General features: G+C 42.4%; 1 protein-coding gene across 1 annotated transcript; it reads right to left on the bottom strand.

Moving 5' to 3' along the window:
• Positions 1–633: 633 nt before the first annotated feature.
• On the bottom strand, positions 634–23845 carry dyrk4 (dual-specificity tyrosine-(Y)-phosphorylation regulated kinase 4; the record flags this gene model as incomplete). Its single annotated transcript, XM_084555817.1, has 15 exons — positions 634–2198; positions 2412–2563; positions 2688–2817; positions 3013–3073; positions 3202–3374; positions 3492–3573; positions 4050–4188; positions 5031–5171; positions 5739–5875; positions 7360–7523; positions 7732–7882; positions 7973–8125; positions 9378–9461; positions 23218–23287; positions 23814–23845. The coding sequence occupies 15 exons, from the start codon at positions 23843–23845 to the stop codon at positions 1921–1923; spliced, it is 1947 nt and encodes a 648-aa protein (XP_084411943.1). The 3' UTR covers positions 634–1920.
• Positions 23846–24429: the final 584 nt, after the last annotated feature.

The raw sequence follows: 24429 nt of genomic DNA, 5'->3' as shown, positions 1-24429 counted from the left end.
AAGTTTTCTGAATCTGAGTGAAAATATTTTGGTAAAATGTTTGTTCTCATACAAAAAAAAAAAGTTAATATCGTAGTCACTTGATTTTTAATTACTAACAAACAACAACAATAATAATACTACAGTGCAGGGATCTTCAACGTTTTCCAGGCCAAGGACCCCCAAACTGATGGAGAGATGGAGCGGGGACCCCCTACTTATGTATATGTGTATTTATATATATATATATATATATATATATTAAAAAAAAAGTAGACGCCCCCTGCAGTACCTCCGTGGACCCCCTTGGGGGCGCGGACCCCCTGTTGAACACCTCTGCTATAGTGTTTTTTGTAAACATTAATAAACTAACATTAAAATGTATATATCATACACCATTAGTCTATATATACATTTGAAATGACTGCTGGTTAGTAGTTTTGCTGTTTTGTTCATTACGCTGCTTTTTCATATCCATGGACACGCTGACATAGGAGAAAAATTATGAAATATCTAACACACATGGCCTTTGAAACAACTTTTTATTTAATCGTAAAAGACATAAAAAGTACTTTTCTCGACATATCCCGTCTCAGCTACAATCCATCCTCTCCGTAGGACTGGTTACTAAGCTAATACATAGTGAGTGCACAGGTCTACACTTTATAAGTCAGATCTCTGTTGGCGACTAAAAGACAAGTCAGTTATAAAAAGCTAGTTAAATTGTTAGATATCATCTTGCCAGATAAAGGGGATCCTGGCGGGGTAATCCAAAACCATCTCAGCAAGTTTCTAATCCATGTGTACACACACACGCACAACAATAAAGTGCAATATTTCTAATACTGCAAGGCACAAACTATCAATAATAGGATTGTCTTTTTGTTTCTAATGTAAAAAATATTAGGAATACCACAGACATACAAAATGTTTTCATACAGTAACAACACAACAAGTAAAACCTTGTCTAAATATTTTCTTAAAATATGTTCTGTAGTCCAAGAAATTACAGCAGAAATATGTACAATAAGTTCTATAACAAATACATGTTTTATGGTTTTTGACTTAAATTGTTAAACAAATATGAAACACAGAATATTCCACAATAAATAACTGAAATAATTAACCGTCAGTATGTCATCAGTTTCATTCTACAATTAAAAATGTACATGACAATTATTTCATTATTTTTGTAATTAAAAAAAGAAAAAACATTTGGCTCAGCCTTTATTGCACACAATCGTCGAAGTCTTTCACCTTTATGAAAGTCAAATGAGTCTACAACTTCTAAATGAATAAAAAGCAATAACATATTTCATCATTTACTCTACCCATGCACATTTTTATTTTATCACGTGCAAAGTCTCACCTGTTTAGAGATTTTCAATGCGCAGCAAAGATTGGTTTCACTAAATAATACAAGGAGACGGTGTCAGCTAAAACGTGATGCTGCGCTAAGAATCTAAAAACAACATTTCCATCTTATGTTAAATATTTAATAATATTAGTTTGGTGTCTCGGTTGTGACACACATAGACAAAATGCCTGTCAACTGCTTTAAAAAAAAGTTTCACAGAACAGAAATAATACCCTATGACTGTATACTTAAAACAATAAATAGATGCTCCTCTTTACTGATGATCACTGTATCTCCCCTATACTATATTTTTTAAACAACATGTGGGAACCAAGTACCTTCCTACCTGTTAGTGGAAAACGTTCATTTGAGCTGCTTTCCAACTTGAAACTGAGACTTTTCTCAGACTTTTCTGTTTACATCATGTCGCAACGTGGCAGTGTTTGTTGCAAATGACCGTTTGAAGCATCGTTTAATTTCTCACACGTGCAGAGCCAAACAAAATGCAGCTTTCTCGTCGGCCATGTTTAAAACAAAACTTCCACTTCCCACTGTCGTGAACGTAACGCGGTTCCCTTTGAATATTACATGATTGGGGGCAAACACTTAGTCGGTTCCTGGCTGTCTTTCCTGTCCGCGCACTTTTCCTCTTGAGGCTTGATGATGATGTGGACGGGCCTCTCTCCGCTCTCTCCTTGTTGCTTAGTATCCGTGGAGCGCTTGCCCTCGCTTTCACACACCTCCTCCTCTGCCGAGGCCCCGATGGGCCGCAGACGCTCGGCAGGGGCCATCTTTGTTCCTGCTGCTGAACTTTCCCTCTTCAGCTTGTCGTTGCTTTTACTTTCTGAGCTGACCTTCTCTCCTGTGCCATGGAAACAGAGCACATTAAATGTCAGTTTGCAGTGAGAACAACAGTTATGGTCCTAACTTAGATAGTGGGTCTACTAATAATAGATAAAGTGAATTGGAAAAATTCAAATGAGCAGCATGCTCAACCTGAACTGTATAGATTTTATAGATATGAAACAAGTATTTGCTGTAACTATATGTGAATGCAGGCAGGCTGTGCTCTTACCAGGCTTGCTGTTAGCTTGTCTGTCTGTGCTCGTCGAACTGTCTGAGGTCTTCTTCACTGTAGGCCTGGCTCTGGTCCGGTTGAAATTTCCTTCCAGGATCCATTCGTGCTGTAAACCCTCGTCAGGAGTCATGCGCTTAGTTGGATCCCAACTGAAAAACACAGTAGAAGTGAAGGTCAACAATCACTTTCTTCTTTAATGAAAGAATACTTGTATTAAGTCCCGACAAAGTAATATATAACATTTAAGCTCAGTTACAGATATTATAGACATACCTGAGGCAGCGTTTGATGAAATCTAAGAACAAGGCATCGTTAGTTTTCAAAGCAGCGGACAGCTCCTTGGAGCTGGGTCTCCGTTTCTTCCCCTTGCTGTTGGTGATGTTCCTCGGGTTTCCTTTTGAGTCTGCAAGTAGAAAAACAAAACAAAACAAAAAAAACAGTGTGGATTAGCTGCTGGAAAGTTAATAACAATAATAATAAAAAGTCTAATAACATGTGTAGAAGACGCCCTTCATTCTAGCCTGTACAGTGTACACAGATTTCTGGTTAACACTGTATAAAAGAGGATCCACTGAATAAAGACATCAAAGATTCTCACCAAAGAATAACTTCCTCCTTGATGCTGACTGAACAAAGTCATTTGGAGGCATTCCAAGAACCTGGAAGTTAAAATATCAGGACTCCTTAATACTCAGATGCCTTAAAACTTATTTAAAATTGTTATGCATTTACAACAGTTAAAAGTAAATTGACTAAATACATATATATTATAAGTAATATGTCACACCTCCATTATGCAAGCTATCTGCTCCACTTCGCTCTCTCCCGGGAAGAGAGGATAGCCGGTGTAGAGCTCCGCTAGGATGCAGCCCAGACTCCACATGTCGATGGCCATGCTGTAGGGGTGACCCAGGATGACCTCTGGAGAGCGGTAGAAGCGACTCTGAATGTAGGTGTACACTGAAGGAAGTTGAAAGTAGAAGGAAAATTAAATAAACGCACATGTGATGTGTGAGAGTTGAGATACACGATTTATTCTCAAACCACCGGATTTTGCAGTTTCGTCCTCTTTCTTACCTCTTTGTTGTTCGTAGCAGCTCGATCCAAAGTCAACCACCTTGATGTTCCCGGGCCCTCTTTGAGACAAAAGGATGTTCTCCTGTTCAGAACAATAAACAAACACATTCAGACAACGGTGCTCATATACTGTATAGTGTAGTACTGGTGCAATATTCAGATCGTCCACAAGATGGAGCACAATTTACTTTATTATAAGGAATAATATTTGCAATGCAATCGTCAGCAGCTGTACAGTGATTCATGGTAAATTTGTGGTTCCAATCAGCTATAGATGACGATAGACATTTCATTCAGTTCCACAATTTATCTTCTAAAAGCGGATTACGGTATTACTAACTACTGTCTAGTTGTTGTTGAGTGTTTTTCTAATATATTCTGTGTTATCTTATCTGCGCCTTGTTGTATTTTATTATATACTGTTTATTTTAAAGTGTTTTTTTTTATGCTGCCTTCTTTTGCTCTTATGCAAACCGTAAAGCGAGACTTTAAACTCTCACTGTACAGCGTGCAAGGACAATGAAAGCATTCTGATTCTGATTCTATGGAAGTCAGTACCGGTTTGAGGTCACAGTGGATTATCTTCTCCCTGTGCAGCATCTGCAGGCATCTGAGAAGTGCATGGGCGAACCGACGGATAAGAGCGATGCTGAAGCCCTGGAAGTTGTTTTTTTTGATGAGCTCATATAGGTTGACCCTGTCGAAGAGAGCAAAAATGATCAGTTCATGGTGCAGACAAAAATACAAATACATCTCTTCTGAATAAAGGTCAAACTGCTTTCCCTTCTCTTCTCTTCCCTCACAACTATTTCCTTTTCTCTCCTCTACGAGCGTACGTCTGTTCTGTTCATGCAGGACTAGGAAAAGCACATCCCAGTATGGATTCACCACACGAATAACATGCGCCTCAAATAAACGCTCTGAAAAAAGAAGGCTGCTAAGTTCGATGTCACTCAACACCCATGATAAAACCACCGCTGACCGTCAAGCACATACTTGGAAATAACCTGCGATTGTGCTCAGTCGAGACACATAGCATATCCTTCTATTTCGTACTCCTTGTGATAAGCATAAACTTCTTTAGCCTGTGTAACCGGATCCTTCACACCGTGAAGCAAGACGGGGTAAGAGATAGGGCCCTAATCAAGGCCTTAACTAAAGGATTCGGTGACAGTAATGTTAGACAAGGTGGCAGTCCAAGACGTCCTCTAAAGGTCATTCAGCCAGAGTGATACACAAAACGATCTCCCTTCAAATAGATATCAGGGGTGATCTATGCCCGAACACCGATAGCTTAAGGTACACAGGTAATCACTTAACTCCTGATTGGTTGCAGCTACTCAGAAGTGATGGCACAACAGAGACAAATGAGAAGTGCATTTGATAAGCACGAGAGTATTCACACTCTGCTGTTGTACCTGGGAAATGTGGCTCACCTTTAATACCTTTGATTAAAAGATCAATTATTCACTAATGTCTTTATAGCGTCCGATAAGACTCTTGCTTGCATGCCTGCTGAAAATGAGCAACCATACTAACCCCAGAAGCTCAAAGGAGATGCAAAGGTGATTTCGGAAGTAGAAGTACTCCTTCATGTGGATGACATTGTGCAGGTTGTCTTTGTCTTTCCTCTTTATGACGTCGAGGATCTTCAGCTCAACTAGAGCTTGATGATGAAACCTACACACAAATGTACAGGTGTAAGAAAATGAAAAAGATATATATTTTTATGTTAATTTCCACTAAAAATCCCCTAAAATATTTCTCGAAAGAAGCGGGTAGATCTAAGATAGGGATCAGACACAGTGGAGAGTTTTATCAGATGCAGCGCTGTGGCAGTTTGCACCCATTTTGTTTTCTGCATTATTGAAGCAGTGGCAAGACCTGATGGCTCCCGCATCTAACCTAAAGGACTCGGGCATTAGTAGCCACCGTGATCGTCAGTGAGGAAAGGAAAGGTAAGGCAACACCACGAGCTGCCGACTTCTATCATGCTAAATCAGGTCTTGACGATTTGGCAGACTTCTGCAATGTAAAATGATCACAGTGCCGGCATGTGGGGAAAAAAAAAAAACTTACAACACGGTATTGGATCTCAAATGATCTCAACAGTAATGCAGAAAACAGCTTTAAAGCATTTTAAGTTGATTATTTGAGGATTTTTTTTCTTCTTCTGGTAAATCAGAACTGGGCAGAAAGAAACAAAATTATTTTTCATAATTCAGTATTTTTTTTTTGTGGTGTTACCTTTTCTTATTGCGTATCATCTTGATGGCTACAAGTTCATTGGTCTTGTGGTCCAGACATTTTAGGACTTGCCCAAACGAGCCTTTTCCGATCACTTCCAGCACTTCAAACCTGTAGGCAATGTGGTCGTGGAGCACCTGGAAGAGCAAGAGGTGGGGCGCAAATGAATATTAAATGAATATTTAAGCAGGCCTCAGTGTAATGTAATGTGTGCTTGTAATGAAAGGAAAATATATCTCACTCAACAAAAACATTTAAAAGTGTGTAAACTACATAATTTATTAACATTACATAACATGAATATAATATGTATGACATTACAGCCTTAGGGTACAGGCAGTATCTTCTTCTGTGGTATTAACTGTCTTCTGTCTTTGCTGTAAGTGTCAGTCAAAGCTGTGACAGCGAGATAAGCCTCAATAGACACATGAGAGTCTAAAAACAATAGTCAGTCACTCAGCCTTAAACAGCTCATTCATTACATATTGTCTGTTGACACAAAACCACCTATCAGCCGTCTGATTTATTAGTTAAGCCTGTTGTTGCAGGGTTTGTGACCTCAGTGGTTGTTTTTTTTTTTTTTTTGTATACACCATAAAAACAATGAAGTCAGTCAGACTGAACGGTAGGCTCAAGCCCGCAGCTGCTGGATTAAGGCCAATGGAAGACATCTGGTCGTATACAGTTGAGCTCGGGCAGCTTTGAAGCTTTAAAGTATGTGTGCGTACGAGTGAATGTCTCGCGTTACCACTTCTTCCTTCTGCATAATTGTTTAAAGGTCTTGTCTATGCACACAGTTGCATGAGCATGCTTGTAAATGAAGTGAAGGAAACAAGAAGCCTCTGAGGAAGCATGCCGGCAGTTTTGAGCGCATGAGGGAAATTATCTGATAATCAGTGCTGACCACTTTATAATTATATGTATATTTATGCAGAAAACGTCGTTGCCGCTTCCATATATCATTAACGTTGTGTTCCGATTTTTTCAATACGTGTGTTAGGCTTCAGTTTTAATGGCAAAGCTTGCTAAATTACTGTGTAGGGTCAACAAACTGCTTCTCTTTTCAAGCTTTAATATGGAAAGGAAAAAACTTCATGCAGTGTTCTTTGTAATCTCATCATATTTTGCAAACCTCTGCAAATATAATTAATTTAAAGAAGGTTCTGGGTTCAAACCCATCGGCCGACTGGGGCCTTTCTGTGTGGAGTTTGCATGTTCTCCCTGTGTCTGCGTGGGTTCTCTCCAGGTACACCGTCCAAAGACATGCTCGTTAGGTTAACTGGTGATTCTAAATTGGCTGTAGGTGTGAGTGTGAATGGTTGTCTGTCTCTCTGTCTTAGCCCTGCGGTAGACTGGAGACCTGTCCAGGATGTACCCCGCCACTCGCCCAATAGGCTCCAGCCCCCCCCCCACGACCCTCCAGAGGACAAGAGGTTACAGAAAATGAATGAATGAATTAATTTTTCTGTGTCTGTCAACTGAAACTAGTGGCTGCCACTGAGTTTCTGGTGTAAAATAGTCCTTGACAATGTACTGTATAACATCCCAAAGGAGGCCAGGTAGGCTGAAACCCTGATAAAACTACTGATGTCAACCTTTAATGCATCATCTAAAACCTTACCCGGATGTAGCTTCCATGCTCGTCATCGTATCCAGAGTTCTGCGGTGCTCCCTGGGAACCCTCGATCTTCTGGGAGCCCGCGCCCAGGAACCAGACCTCTGAGTAGTCCATGATTTCCTCCTGCTCAAACTCCGTGAGCCGTTCCTGGAAGTTATTTAATGCCTCTGCAACAGAAAGTAAGAAGAAGAGGAGGAGGAGGAGGACAAGATGAGTCAGACTGATACTGTAACACCTCTGCCAAGTGCAGAGGATTGTGAACAACCGTCTTCCACTGCCAGCATGCTATTTTCATTCCACAAGGGGAATTAAAAAATATTACATAGTTGTTTGTGTTAAAACACCCACAGCACTCTCTGATTAATAATAACATACCTATAGGTGACATGGGTAATCTTTGTCCCTCAAACACTTTCTCCTTCTCCACCTTGTTGCTGAAAATCTTGCCGTTACGGGACGCTGACACTTTATCCATTGCTGCACCAAACCGCATGGCGAACTGCTGGGTGGGCTTCGGCCTCTCATCCTGTTAAATAACGCACACAGAGGTTTCAGTTTACTGAACTATATAAACTAGCTAATCACACATTATTATGCAAAGATTTGAGAGTCTTACCGGGTGTGTCTGATAGTTATTTTGACCTCCTTTGTTGGCAATTTGGGGCAGGATGCTGTCTGACTGCTGGTGCTGGTTTTTGGCATTGCTGACCACCACTTGGACCACTGGTGGCTCAAGCTGAGGCAGGGTCCCTACACCGGAGCCAAACTTCTGTAAAACAGAGAAAATGTTTTAAATGTATTGCTTACCTGTCACAAAATTAGGAACACTGATATCTATATACTGTGTGTCTGATAATATATACTAAAATACAACTTAAAATACAGCTTCCACAAATATGAGACTTTTAAAATCCTTTCCAGTGTGGACTAAAACACTTTGCATTTCAGTAGTCAGCAAGTGCGAGATCTTATTTCATTATTCTTTATAGTACAAGCCTGTTACAAACCCTTTCAGTTTTTCATGAGTATGTGTTTGTATCGGGTCTGCAACTTGTCAGTTTTGGTTTCTGTTCCCAGCTAGCTACCTCCCGACATGCACTTCTCGTCCGTGGAGGCTAAGGTGACCCAGACCTCCAGCAGGTAGCGGCTGGAATTACTGATCAGGGTGAGAGTGAAATGGGGACAAAGCCCCATGCGGCTGGATCTTGACAGAATCTGTCTGTGGCGGCTTTGTGGGGGACGTTAAGTGCAGCAACCTGCTTTTCTCTAGCTGCCACCCTGATTGCTGTGAGAACATGATTACATGTGTCGCAGGCTTGCGAGGCCGGAGCCCTGGCAATGATGGGCAAAATGATGGGAAGACTGTTCCTCAGAAAACATTCCCCACACCAAGTTTGCTTGTCACACCCTTCAGCGATGCACTGTGTTAAGATGGGACATCCTTTTTTTATTTTTTTTCTTCCTCTCCATCTTTACAGTAGATTTTTCCGATGCTTGTTCTCACGTGTTACAGGCCTCTGCAGGATCTGCCAACTTGGTTATGACGCATAGAGATAGGGCTAAATATAGTCACAAGCACCTGCCACAACAGGCAAAGGAAGTAAACACAGTTACGTGCCTGTACATATCCAGAGGGCATGCTGCTTGAATAAGATGCTCTTGTATCATTGGAAACCTGTGATGCGTTACACCACATAACCACATACGCGCACAGATGTGCAACGGACCATTCATGCTTGTCTAAGGTTGGCACAAATGACACGAACTGTAGAGAACATAGTGAACATGCTTCAAGTAGGCACTTATACACTAAGGAGCTGTTATCAATAAGAAGAATAATTCTCAGTGATGTCTAAGCCTTTTAATTACAACAGGAGATAGCTTTTTGGGGTCACATGTGCAAAACAAAGAAGGAGGAGCAAGGTTTCAATGATTTAAACACAATAAGGAAAAGATGTCAATGTCGTCACAATGTGTTTTGGGTAATTTGCTGCAGCATCTCGCAGAGGAGAGGCGCTCACCTGCGAGCAGGGTCGACTTGTTCCAATACGGCTGCCTTCCGTGGGGTGTCTGTGAGGGTGAGGGAAGGCCTCGGGCCGTGATGTCTGTGGGACATAATGAGAGCGATTCATAAAACACAAGAAAAAAAATAAAGTTTTCTATCCAACTGGCTGGAAATAAAACGGCTTTTTATGGCGTGATGTATTATAAAAACATCTCTTAGTCAGGTTTGGGAAACAGATTAAAGCAGTCGAGTAAAACGATAATGGAACAACTTCTTATGTTCATGCTGGCTTCATCCCTAGTCATCAGAAACACATAGCCACTGGACAGCTTGAAACCAGACTAGAGAAAATAATGCACTATGATCCTAAAATAGATTACTTCCCCCAAAACCCAGCAACAGTGATCCTATCCCTTTTTAGTACTCTGTGTACCTGCTACTTTGTGCAGGTGTGTGCGCGCGTGCACCCCCATGTGTTAGGCAGTCGGTGTACACGTGCCTCCGAGCTTGTGCACACTGGAGATCCATTTGACTGAATGTGTTCAAGGGAAGCAATAAACGCTGAGAAGAGGAAACAACAGATTTCCGGATGGTCTAAAAAAAAAAAACGGTGCCGCACGTGCTTAGAATGATCCTGCATGATTCTCTCCAGCACCAAGCCAGCTTACACGTGCTTTATTAATCAGCAGGTGAGCGTGCGACTGAGACGGGCGACACCATATGGGGGAAATAAAGCTTAGCCTCATTTGGGGATATGTGCTAAACTCACTCTAGCAGTCTGGTGTATACAGAAGGAGGGTGAGATTGGGGTGATGTCTACAGGTGCCAGATAGGAAACAGCTTCCAAATCATAATCTGAAGCCTATGTACGGACTTAGAAGCAAAAGCAACAGGTCAGGTCAGAGTCAGCGTAAGCGTGCAAACTCCCAGTCTTCTCCCTTTACACTGAAAATAAAATCTCAGGAGCAATGTGACTGACAGCTGGAGTCATGTAGGTCACTGTGGCAGCCTGACTTCTAAAACATCACCTGTAGAGAGGTCTGCTGTAAGCCTGGCTAATGAGCAATGAGCCACTGGAAACCCAGTGACATCATGTCATGCACCCAAGTGCCCAAAAAAAATATAGTGACTATTAACTTTTTATTCCACTCCAACAAATGCATTTCAGTATCTTTAGCAATAAAGAGTAAGTTTTGATAGCAGTTAAATCCAGGTAAAGAGATAAGTGTCAGCTGTAAATTAGCAAATTTCTGTATTCCACACAGTGGATGACATACTGTTTAATGCTTCAAACTTAGACTTGGATGAAATTTCATTCAATGATGGTTTAAATTGTCCTTCCTGTGCATCATTTACACCCAAAGCATTTGTGAAGGAGCACATTCTCTCTCAATGCCAACACGTTAAAGTTACATATCTAAAGAAACACAAGTAAGGAACCAAAACCTGTGCCCAATGAGAACTATGCCCATGTGCCCAGGGGTCTTTGCTGGAGGCAGGATCATCCCAGCAGGTACGCGGGAGCAGCCATGGCTCATTAATGTCCTCCAGCAGGGTCAGTTGGGCAAAGGGTCAAACCAAAGCTATAAAACCATCAGTAACTGAGGGCAAACATCAACAAACTGTAAAACGGTGCTCCCTCAACACTATCACATGTCAGATATGTCAGATACAGTCATTTTTCAATGTATAATCACGTTATCGAGCCGTTTTCAGCTCTCATCACAAGCCTTTTCTCGTTGGCACCTGGAAGTGAACGCAGGGAACGACTCTTGTAAAGTAACCTCTGGTCAGTGCATGTGATCAAAATGAGCGTTCGTCCATGGGGTTAGTGGAAAAACAATCAGTGATAAAACAATCAGCGGTATGGCAAGAAAAGCACTGAAACTCTTTTTAAGTTCCAAAATCAGCGACGGTTAAATTTATATTAGTTTCCATGTAAGGTGTGAAAAATACACCAGAACGCATATAGACTTACAGAAACTGTCAGCACAACAAACACTGAAATAAGAGGGCTAAACAACGACTGAAATAGAAATGGATCAGATTTTTCATCAGAACTTGGCATGCGGACAAGAGAAAGGGGGTGGACTACAAAATAAGCGTGCGAGTGGGATAACTTGTGGAGGAGAAATGCAGATTATTCCAAAGTAAGAATAACTTCACATTCTTGGCATGAATGGGCACGCACATAGTTTGAATGTACAATGAAGGGTGAATTTGCTTTATTTTCATTGTGTAACATATAACTGTTTAAGGTTTCTCCCAAAATGGAATCAGCCTGGACGTTAGCCCTGTATCTGGGCAAAACTAACTCTTATTCCAAGGGAAGTTCCTGAATTATGCAGAATTATGACACAATACAGAGATATTAAAATAGCCTATATACTCTATGCTATAACTATGTAAAACATCCTTAGATTAGATAACCACATTAACTCTGCAATTATTAGAAAATCCTACATCTGTTTTGAAATGTTTAAAGTTGCTAAAATAAGAATTTGAATACAAGTCAAATTACACATAAGCATAAGAAATCGTAGTTTTATCAGCCAACCAGTGAACCAACAACAGTGCCTCACCTTGTTATTTATTTCTGGCAACATGCTGTGCTATCACTGTCGATCTTGACAATCCAAACACACGGGAGAAATTATAAAATCCAGGAAAGAGTCATTATATCCAACTCTTGTCAGTGCAGCCTCAAAACCAAAACACACTTTCCGCGAGCGCAACTTCGTGATGAGCACTGACTCGACACTGATGAGTGAAATCCCGATGACTGATCAGATCCCCCCCAGCCCAAACCAGCCGAGCTCCCGGTTTTACGCGCGCAGGGTAAATGCGCTGTCGTCAGAGGAGATTAGCGAGGGAGACAAGCTGTTGAGGGTCTCTGCGCCTTGAAGCCGATGCCGAAGGAGCCACCTGTTCAGGTTTCTGCCGCTGACAGCTGGGGCAGTCCCGATATAGATTTGTTTTTTTATCCGTTAGCTGTCATCCACCTACACCATGCTGTGAGACTGATGCTCTGGCCAACACCGACGCTGTACAGAGAGGGCTCCCTACGCCGACGCACGCACGTCCTGGCCACACTGCCTGAGCGCACCTAAAATACAGTAAATGTTATGTTGACTATCTCAGGACGAGATTGAGGGCGGCTCTGCTCTGCCAATAGCGAATCCCGTCGTCTCATCCAATCTTATCCTCGGTCCGATGCAAAGACCCTGAAGAGGTGGATAACTTACAGAAAATGTCTTAGATTATTTTACGCGTGACTGCACCAGAAACTAATCACATGACAAAAAAATAAATAAATAAATAAAATAAAAATGTTGTTTTAATGACCTTTACAGTTTTCATAGAATATGGGTGCCTTTCTCTAGATGATAAGCTGTGTGATAGAAAATAGCTTGTTTATTATAAGATAAATGCTATTGAAGTTCACAAGAAGAAAAAAGGGTTCAACCCTATGTTCCAACAAACATTTAACTTTAAACTCTATAAAACCAGGACACAGGAGCAAAGCAAACTTCAGTTCAACCTCTACAAAACAGTTGCAAGTTTTCCCCCCAGCAACAGTGGTAATATGAAATCCCATCATATACTTCACTGTAACAAGACACCAGCATTAACACCATGCCGTTGTCCCCATGATGCACATGCAGGGAGAGGACATTCGTTTTTAAAATGACTAACCCCGACTGCAGGGGGGGAAACAAGTCAGATGCTCCATGTGATGATTATCTCAGGAGTACAGGAGATGAGTATGATAAGACTGCAGCTATTATGCAACAGCGGTTGCCACTTCAGTAATCAGCTTCACCTCTGGGGATGAGCAGCTATTGGGGAAGCTGCTCCTGCCCTCCTTATGACACTCTCCCCATAATCTATTCCCTCACTCCCTCGCCTGTTTTTGCATTTCATGGGTCGGCAATGAAACTAAAGTAAAGCTTAATCATAAAGCACTCTTTGTGGGGAGCGATCAAACAGTTGCTGCTAGAAACCTTGGAGAACTGAATGTACTTGGCCCCAGCTGGCGGAGCGACCTTTCAGGAGAACACAGGCACAGCAAGATGGAAATGGGAAACACACGGTTTTCTCAGAAGTGAATGGGCTCATTTAAACTTGATCAATACTGACACAGGATCCAGTAGGAGGTATTCACCTGATACAATCTCAGTTACAACTCACTGTACATTTGTTTGCGCACGGGAAAACGTGAGCTAGATGAGTTACCACTCTCATACGCGTGTCTAAAAGTAAAAGCCAAGCGTAAAGACGGGAAACGATACGAAACAACAAGGCTGCCTGTTCAACTGTAACGGTAAACCATGCCACAGTTCACCTGGGAGAGACTTTTTGTTGTGTGCATTTCGTCACCCTGGTGATGGTGAATTAGACGACGCATGAGAGCAGACGGAGCAAAACAATAAAGTATATCTCACCATGACAACCAAGCCTTCATGCAACAAAGAATTACAGTTTAAACGAGGACCGTGTACCAGTAAGTGAATCTAAAAATAAACATTTAAGTGCTCAGAACAGGAAAATAAAGGATCAAACAAGGATAAATGATAAGCGTAGGAGTGTACAGCACAGTACATAGGACTATGGGTGCGGCTGTGCTGGCCTCTAAACATACCTCCGGTTGGACCCTCCTGTTCCTGCCCCAGCAGCAGCAGCCCTGGAGGAGGCTAAGACCACAGCAGGCAGGTGAGGTCCCGTCTTCCCACATAGCACATCTCCTCCATGTTGCCACAACCGCACCCTGAAGCCCACCTCAACCGCCAGACATCACTTCCAGTCAGACGTAGAGGTAGTTACTCAGCAGATCAGAGACAAGGTGACGACAGAGCCCGGCCTGCACTTCCTCTGGTTTCTACTTTAGAAAGTCAGGATGCTGCTTATTGAATCCATTTGCTGTAATATAATCCTTCTGGGTGAACCATGAACTGCTGTTTTGTTTGGATTCAGTTCTGCGAGCTTCTTGTTTATAAATCCTGAAGATTTGAATGAATTAACACAGAACTTCCCTTGATTCTTCACAGCTCTCCACTGTACTCTAGTCTTGGCTTCACTGCGTCATTTATTCATATAAGGTTACGTTCCGGTTGTTTGTGGACCTCAGTGCCCCTGTGTTTTCTTCTCTGCCGGGTTTCTGCAAACTGTTTTTCTCTGCTCCGGGATACAGACAGAGTGGAGAGACAATGAGAGGAGGATTCTGTTGCTTTGTGGTGTTGCTATAATCGGTGAGGGAGTGCTCTCTGTCTTTTCTGCTGCCAGTGACGTGTGGACGGGACTCAACTAGGGACCCATCCTGATCCGGAGACAAAGCAGTAGGGGCCTGGCACTTAGTTTCCTGTAAAAGGGGCCTCTGGGAGTGCAGGGTAGGGGGGCGAGGTGGGACTAGACAGGCGAGGAGAGAAACGTACTGTAGATACATATCCCATCATCCTCCCAGGTGGGCTCTTCATGGGGTTTTAGGAAGTGAGACAGGGAGGAGGTAGAGCTCTAATGGGCCTCCCATGTGGTCCAACAGACGCCCGCAACTTTCCTTCTCACTTGCCACTGTATCCTGGAGACAAAGCCAGCGGGGATGTCATATTCCCCACCTGCTTCTCCTTATCTGCTCCTCCCTCTCTTCTACCCGTCTCCACCTGCTGCCACAAACCCCTGTGGGATCCTACACTCTTGCTGACAAATAGTTTACTCGACCCCAGCCCTGGCCTCCTGCCTGCAGCACACAGCAGTAGAGAGCTGCAGAGTCCACAGCAGGACAGGCCACCGAGGCTGGCTGTGAGCGTTTTGCTGCAGGCCACGGAAGAAGAAAGAGTTTTACTCACCTCAGTTCACTTCTTTATGCATTTTTGTTTGCTAGGTATTAACTGGAATATAATTAAGTGCCATCCTCTTATTTAACTTCAAGCTACTAAGTAGGTTTCAGTGTTAAATTTTCATTTTAAACGTTGTTTTTATTAAGGACACACTCTCAATGAGTGCATGTATTTCTTTCTTACACAAGTTCCATCCCTCAGCCAAAAATAAAATCTGTAAATCACCGTGTTTTGGTGACAGGAAAATGTTGCTATTCCTGTAGCACCGTGGTACTGTATTCCATTACGGCACACTCAGCCAGTTTTGACACAGCGGTACAGTAGCTGCTGTATCTCTTCTCTAAACTACTTACTGTGTCTTTAAGTATTTCTCTTATAACATTTAACTCATCGACACACACACACACACAGTTATAGGTATCTTTTGACAAGCTGTCGCTCTTCCCGGGCCACACCTCTTCCATGTGTTTAAACCATCCAGCCAGATCTGGATAGAGTTAACAGCAGGTGGTTGGACTGGCTACAGCGGGCCAGATGAGACCGAATTACCTCCTCTGATGGCTCCATAATCTGGTGCCTTACATTCTGTTGGGTCCTTGGCTAATTGCTGCCAGGTGCCAGACGAGGCAAATTGAAGTGAGCCGAGCTGCCGGCCAAAACAGACAGTGTTAGTGTCTTCTGCAATTTTGGCAGAGAGGGCTGCGGGTAGTTTGACCTGACCGGCAGGTGGACCGTGGCATCTGCAGTTTTAGACGCACAGCCGGCTTGACAGCGTGCGTGACAGCACGCCGCCATGTGAAATATGGGTCAAGTTCACAAGTTGACACAAGCACATATATACTTAGACACGCTCATGGACACACGGGCGATTATAGGCTTAATTGTGACTTACATATTACATGTTAATGGTGCTTGAAATTGCTCTGCAAATAAGTGTAGACTGACAAACTGTTTGTGGTAATATTTGTTTAGTCTCTATTTCAGCTGCTATCTATGAGTGTAAATTCAGTGGACCAAGGCTTAAAGGATCACATTCCTTTAACCACACATAATCAACCTAACTGTGGAAATGACTAATATTTTTTGAATGCAAAACTAAAACTATTTTGCTATGAATAGGTTCTCATCTAAAGTCTGTGGAGTCTCAACCTTGCAGGGGTTGATATTTGCACGGGGGCAACTGACTCATCCAAGGCTACTGTAACAATGGTAACTGATGAACAACCCACATGTAGCCGGTGTATTAAAATATGATCTGATAAGCTTTTAGTGCAGAAGTTATTACAATCAAAACAAATTGTCAATGTTAGCCTGATTATCCTCATTCTCTATCAGAAGTACTGCGTTGTGTTTCATGCATTTGTGTGTGTGTGTATGTGTCTGTGTGTGAGGGAGAGAGAGAGAGAGAGATTATGGTTGTAGATGCAGCTGAAAATTAAGCAAGCCAAATCTTATTAGCCATTGGGAGAGACTCTCCGCCAGGGTGAAGAGGGTGAGGCAAGAAAACAAGCTCCTTGAATCATCTTTTGTCCAACAATAGTAACAAAGACATTGTTTGATTGTAGGAAAGCACTGCCAAGGTCTAAATGGGTTAATGAATCAGTTATAGCCCCTGTGCTGTAGGAACATCATGTACTGTGACTAGAAAATAAACTCAATTAATGATAAATACCTGTGGTATAGTCAGAAAATTGGTACGAATCAGTAGCAGTATACACCGTCAAAAAATTGACTACTAGTTACAAAACAAGAAATTTAACTGTATTTTAAAGTGATCGATATTATTAAGGACATTTTCTGATGTTGATATGTGTCTCCGTGTGGCAAAAGTTAATCTGCGCGGCATTTAAATATAAATATAATCACCTTAAATGACATGAATATGATGCGTGAGGTCCTGTGAGATGATCTGAAGCCACAGAAGAGCTCCTAAAATAGACCTTGCAGTGAAGCTGTTTACTCAACAGACATGAAAGAAGGTTTTTCATATATTCGCAACTATTTTTTTGTTACTTTTTCATTACAGCGTGCTCTGAATAATTGATTTCACCTACAGAGAGTTGCAGAACAGTAACATTGTGATATCATATCAAACTCCCAAAGACAGTCTTTATTGTGCTTCATGTTTTTATGTTCGCGCCTCTTACTGAGGATCATTGCCCACAGTGATATACACCAATCAGCCACAACATTAAAACCACTGGCAGGAGACATAAATGACACTGACCCCCATAATAACCCCTGCAGCAATGACGCTCCTTGATGGCAGCAGCCATCCCCAGCAGGATGCAGCCTGACACAGGCACACACACACAAAAACGCTTTAAGAACAACTCAAAAGGTGTTGACCTGGCCTCAAAATTCACTCCAAATTCACAAACTGATCAAGTATCTGTGGGATGATCCACAGAGGCCCCTCCCCTCAATCCATAGGACCCACTAACAACATCCTGTTACTACAGGACACCTTCAGAAGGCCCATGTCCATTCTCTGATGAGTCACAGCTGTTTTGGAGACACAAGGAAGACCTACACAATATTAGGAAGGTGGTCATAATGTTATGCCTGATCGGTGTAGATCATTTAAAACCACATGTCCGGATGAAGGAGGTGGAGACTGACCTATTACTTCATATCTGTGTCAACTGTACCAGCCCGTCCAGATCACCTACATACAGAGTGAACATAATCCCCCCATGCTCTATAATACATTACTCATCATTTCACGTACTATAATAACCACAAACAGACACCCGAGAGCGTCCTGTCCCTCTTGTCTATCAGACAGAGACCCAGACAAGAAATCACCAGAACTGGGTCACAGGTCTTTTTCTGTGGCCTTGTTTAGCAGATGATTAGACCATGATAGTATTATAAGTAAAGGCCTTTCCGCGAAACTGTGAGACTGAAAAATTAATCCCTCACTTTAGAGGCTAATCTAGAGTGCAGACAAAATGCTTGTCTCCCCATTTATTTATTTTATTTATTTATTTTTTACGAAGGTTCACATTCTCCTGCTGTCAGTGAGCCCTAAAACCAAACCTCTTTCATTCAACTAGAAAAGCTCAATGAAAACTGCTCAAAACAAACAATAAGTGTCTACGCTCATCTCTTAATCTTACACCAAGACAAGGTCCTATCAACCAACAACTGATCAATACGTCACTTAGAAACTGACACTGCAGGCATGTGCTCTTTTCAATTTTTGCAAAGCAATTATCTTTAAATCTTAAAAATGAAACTGATATAAATACGAGCACAGAGATAACACGTAGCTTATAATACTGTGAGTAGTCTTTTTAGTGATTTGCGTACCTACACTGAAAATATTTAGAAAGGATTCAATAAACTTAACAGGTTAACAGTCACATAGGAAGCCAAGACAACAACTCCCGATACAACTTCTAGCAAGACATGATAGCCTATATGTTGTGCACACTTTGCAGTTGCCATAGAGTTATAAGCCTTACCTCATTAATCATCCTTTCATCTAAGATCTGCTGTTTCCCATCCCTGGAATTAGACCTGACCCAGGGCCCCATGTCTGACTCTGCTCGACATAAAAACGCCACGGTCATTTCAATAAAGCCGATCAAATGAAACAATTTGCCGTCTTGCGCGGCATCGGAGGCAGGAGTGGTGTAAAATTTGCACACGGGGTCACGTGTGTTTCAGAGTTTATCTGCATAATCAGAAGGCGTGTGTCAAAGGTTTCGGTGTTCAATATGCCTGCAACCCTTCAGCTCTGATCCTGTGGGGTGCGGGTGTTGACCTGAATGCCCCAGACTCTGCCCTACCACGTCTGAGAACCTGAGGATGGAGCCATGCATGAGTGATGATGGCCTGGCATCTCTGGCAGCCGAGAGGTCACACACCTTGTCCGCAAATGGCTCTAATGTTGCCCCTCTAGGCAAAAACCTCTCGACAGCACAGGATCAGTCAACACATTTCATTCTCTACATTTAAGCTAAAACAGCTATGGTGAGCCTGTATCCCGCTTTTTTAAAAGCTCCTGCTCGTCTCCTTGGTCCTACAGTTGGGACAGAGGTGAGCTTTGTCACCCAGGTGAGATGAGCACGGTCAGCCCTCCTTTGTAGCACTAAGTCTCCTGTCGCCTCCCACAACAAACTTGTGCACGGTGATACGCTTTTGTCGCCACCCGGACACAAAAGACCCCGCGTCAGAGCGAGACTGAGACAGACAATACTCTGCCTTCAAACTGTAACAATTAGCGCAAATTGCAGGATTTAAAACGGACGATGTGCGTGACAGATGTGAACAAACGAGGACCGGAAACTTCTCGATGTCTCTGGGTGCCAAAACACAAGCGTTCTCAAAACAACAGCGGACAGGTTTGTAAAGGACATCCTGTCTTAGGCTCTAAAAGCTTTATCATCCCAGACTTAGATGTAATCGACTGACCTGGTGTTCAACTGATGCTGCAGGTATATACTGACACACTCTGGCCTGTGGGACCAGCACAGGCATGGCTTAAAGATTAAACCTGATTACTGTGATCAGGATTATGTGACTCAATTTTCATTCCTTATAACTGCAGGAGAAAACTAATTCAAGAATAAGAATAAGAATAAAGGCTGTTTTAGAGTACTGCGGGACGTAGAGGCCGTAACACGTAGCCTATGCCGGTGCGATCCATTTATACTTGTGCACTCGTCAGTCTGGCTCGCTCTGTAACAACACCACCCAAACACTAGTCGGCGCTGTGTCTTTTTTGCCAGTCGGGTTCATTTTTGTTTCTACTTCTTGTGTTCCATCTTTATTGATCCAAAACAATCAATTTGAAAATTACGGAGATGGAGAAGCAGATGGAAATACTAAAGCGGAAACACGCTACTACCAAGCGGACCAATCACAGCTCTTGTGGTCTGTGTTGCCGCGGCGCATAGTTACATTTCTGGGCAGGTGCACGTCAGGCTACGGCGTTAGGGTCTGCGTACGGTCAGCTTAGGGGTCTGCGCTGTCGCCGTAGCTTAGACTTAATGCATAAGTCGAAACCGCCTATAAGAATAAGAACAAGAATAAGAATAAGAGAATCAGGAGAAGATGAAGAAGATAGAGTTAAGACAGTCTTTGCAGCAAAAACAATGAAACAAAACATTTATTTTAAGACATTAATTAAATGTTTTAATATTTCTAATAAAAAAAACATCTTGTTGAAGTAATATAATATACATATCATAAAGTACACCTGTGGAAATGTTTATGGGCGAGCTTGACTTATTGCTAATGTGGAGGGAATATTTACAAAATGACTCCAACATTCAAAGAACACCCACAAAAGGCTTTCATTCTTTATATAGCACAATCTTATATGAAGGGATCGGTGAGCCAAACACAGCAACAACATCCTCTTATATAACAATATTTCACACAAGGCCTGATTACACAACAATGCTCCTGAGCCTATGGAGATGGGAGGGGAGGGTGCGATGGGGGAGGACGCTGGCATACCCCGCAGCTCCGTGTTGTTGCATGACTCACCGTTAAAGGGAAAACAGACACTTCATGCAACCAAGCCAGGCACTCATTAACCAAACTCCCTGGGTGGCTGTTTACCCAGCATTCCTTGTAGATTCAGTGAATGTTTATCGGATTCGAGGAGCGTCTCAGGCTGGCTGTCCTCGCGGGGCGGCACCACATCACCTCCTCACCATGACGACCTGCAGCTGTGACACGGTACCACGACTGGATGCAAGACCTGGCAGTATGACCCCAGATGCTGGCCAGGCGTTCGCAGTCTTGTGTCATCCACAGCAATGAGGATGCTACTATGCCTGGGACTATTTTTATGCCAATGGAACATGGAAATTCACATGTTGACAAGTAGGGGCCATATGAGAGCTCTGACAACAAGCCACAGGCCTTTCTGTTTGCACACATGAATGCATGCAAGCGTGCATGAACATGGACACAACACATGACTGAACACAGAGGTAGAAATGAGTAAAGAGGTGATTAGTTTATTAAGGCCTCCACTTTACAGTCAGGAGACAGCGATAGCAGCCTGTTATTCAGCAGAAGTGAGCTCTCTCTCTCTCTCTCTCTCTCTCTAAATGACCGGCTTTAATTCAGGGGGTCCGGTGTCAACATGGGACAAAGCTGCGATGAGAAACCCTATCAGGGGCAGGGTTCATCCGAATAATAGGGTAACACTCTCCTGATTCCACAGTCTGTGGGGGGTGATGGCTGGGCCAGCAGCAAGAGTGTGCCCTGATAAATAATACGCTAAAGCCGGTCATGAAGTTCACAAAAGATAATACAGGTCATGATCTAACACTGGTGCAGTGAAAGTGCTTTTAAATAAGGTTTCAATCACAGTTTGACCGAAAGAAAATAAATCTGCAACAAAAATCTTTTTTTCTGGGTCCAGCTTCTCCAATGAAACAATTATAATCATAACTTCATCTCTGTTGTGTCACTCTATTAAGAAAATAATCCTTATTTGCATCTCTAGCTGCAAACTTCCACTTAATAGATTCAACTCTCAAGACCCACGAAGTTACTAAACAAGTCACAGCCTACCTAGCGTAATATTTTGGTGGATGAACACCCAAATTCAGAGTCAGACGTCCATGAATGTAGAAATATATTCATTGTGTGCAGGGTGCAGTATCTGCAAACACTTTCAGATATAAAAAGAAGTCTTCACTGACGACAGTGAACCTCAGCAGTGAGTCATATTGTGTAAAAGCACCAAACATGAAAACACCGAGAGCCTGCTACAGCCTCACTGTGTTTTACATCTTGCAGGGTTGTTGTGCATCTGTTGAGAGCAGCTGCTTGCGTCTTTATTTTGTAATGACGCAAATGCCTTGCCTTGATACCCCAACTTAGAAAGTGAGAAAAATCTTTTGAACTGACACCACGGGCGGGGAGTCCACTTCTGGCAGCTTCAGATGATGACTCAGATGCGGCTCTCTTTCCAGTTTCTCACCAGCGTTCAAAGATTTTCCTGTGTTCTTGACTTGAGCCTCTTTTGGCTTAACAACCGGCGGGGAGAGCTATTCCTAATTAATGAGAATAACGATGCGAGGGGCACATTTTTTTTTTTTTTCAAGTGCAGGGATGATCAAAGCATAAAAAAAGGAGCCATGATTGGATTCAGCATTGAAGAGTTCAGCCATCCCTGCTCTGTAAAATGCTGCACATGTAAGACATGAGACTGAGCTTGACTGGTTTTCTAAAAGTCAAGATCTATATCTAATGTTCCTCATTCCCCATTTGTGTATACATAATTGTACCTATATGTTTATCTATTTCCATCTCCAAACAGTTCCTTCTGTATGACTAGAGCCTGAATGTGCCAAAGGCAGCTTTAGAGCCTGAGGGGTAACCTTCTGAACAGTGTTTCACATCGAAGGGATTTAGTCATTCGTGCTCCACTGGTTTGTCCACTAATGGCAAAGAGGTCCAAACTGTATTAAAAGTTTAATCAACGGTAAGTAGAAACGTGTCCTACAGAAGCTCAGAGCGGGAGGTCTGAGGGGCTTTGAAACGCGCTAATCCCTCCACTCAGGAAGGAAGGGAGGGAGGTGAATCAGTCCACTGCTGCATAAATGTGTCCTAGCAGGGCATATCTGGAAGCCGTGGAACTTTCCAGGAAGAAGAGGTGGCAGGGGTTATGCTAGGAGAACACCTCAGATATAGTACAGTATGTGGCCTTATAATAATGCCACAGGTTAGATCAGTTTTGCTCTAACCAATGCGAACAGGGCACATCTCTCTCCGGTGGTTCAGTGGTGCAGGCCAGGAACATTACAAGGCAGGGTATGTTCCCTAATAAATCACTTCTGCTGAGTACACGTAATCACCCAAATAACATTTATTTAATGGCCTGCAGAATAACACAGGGTGTTTGGTTGCTTGGAGGCCTTACCGTCACCCCACACAAACATGGCAACCACTATAACTTATAGTAATTCAACCTGTCAGGGCTGACAATAAAAACATAGCTCAGACTTAGTAAACAACTGAAATAACAGATAAATGGCGTCTCCATACCTTGATCAGAAGTGGAAAGGTGCATTTTCTCTCCTTTAAGAGCTTGTCCAGCTTAATCTTGGTGCCTTTTCTGTGCAAATGAAAAAAAAAACAAATAAATAAATAAATCAGAGTTTAATATCAGTTCACACGAGGCACTCTGCACCTGCATGGAAACCGTTCTTCTGTGATGCTTTTGGTTCTTGGACCAAAAATAAATCTCATTCACACAGGGCGTAATGTTCCCCCAATGAGGCTGACTAAAAAGAGAAACACATAAAAACACAGTGTTTTGGATGGCATTACTGTGTCAGCTCGTTTCTCTTATACAGACAGTCACAGCTGTCACGTTAGGAGCCCTCTTGGAGCAGCCTATAGCAGAAACTACACTGACACCTTCTGTTTGTTTTATATTAAACACATGGAACACGTTAGATGCTATGATGAGTAAATATGGAAGATGTAAATGGTAGACTATGAACAGCAACACAATTTTAAGACATTTAATACACACACTAACCTACATTAACCTTAAACTATACTCTTTAAATTCAAACCTCATGAGCACATTCATTATTTTCTTCTGAAATAAATAAATAAATAAATTTTAAACTCACCTTTTTTCTGAAAACTTGTTCGGCACGCTCATGGTGAAATAATCAACGAGGTGGCAATGACGAAGCTGACATGCCCAAAAGTTAATAATGCTCCAAACCGGTGATAATAAAACAAAACAAAATTTAAAAAAGAACAATAACCGGAGCTACCACCGAATGCTTATCCAAAAAACACAAAGGCTGTTATGGTCACCACGCTCACAGACTGTTTGATTCTCTCTCTCTCTCTCTCTGTTTTTTTTTTTTTTTTTTTTTTCTGACGCAGCTTTTAGGCAGGTGCTTTCGTGCGTGCGTGAGTGTGTGAGCGCGCGTGACGGCACGAGACAAAGGCGCAGAGAGACAGACAGGCACCCGCCGGGCTATACGTTTACCTGCCTACTGTAGCTCACAGGGATCATGAGCTTTTTTTCATCATTCTTGCACCTAAATGCTTATTCATCTGTTGCATGGCACGGAGTTTTACTCAAAGACTTAAATATAGAATCCACGTTTTAACTGTTAAATGTTGAAAATGGGTCTTTTATTTTGAAATTACAAATATCTGACAACGTACATATTCATATTCACTCCATCTTTTCCATCAACATGTGACGCTTTAGAGGAGCGATCAGCCACA

The sequence above is a fragment of the Chelon labrosus genome (assembly GCF_963514085.1).
Source record: "Chelon labrosus genome assembly, chromosome: 11".
Lineage (NCBI taxonomy): Eukaryota > Metazoa > Chordata > Actinopteri > Mugiliformes > Mugilidae > Chelon > Chelon labrosus.
The sequence above is the reverse complement of the archived record's forward strand: the minus strand, read 5'-3'. Positions and strand labels throughout refer to the sequence as shown.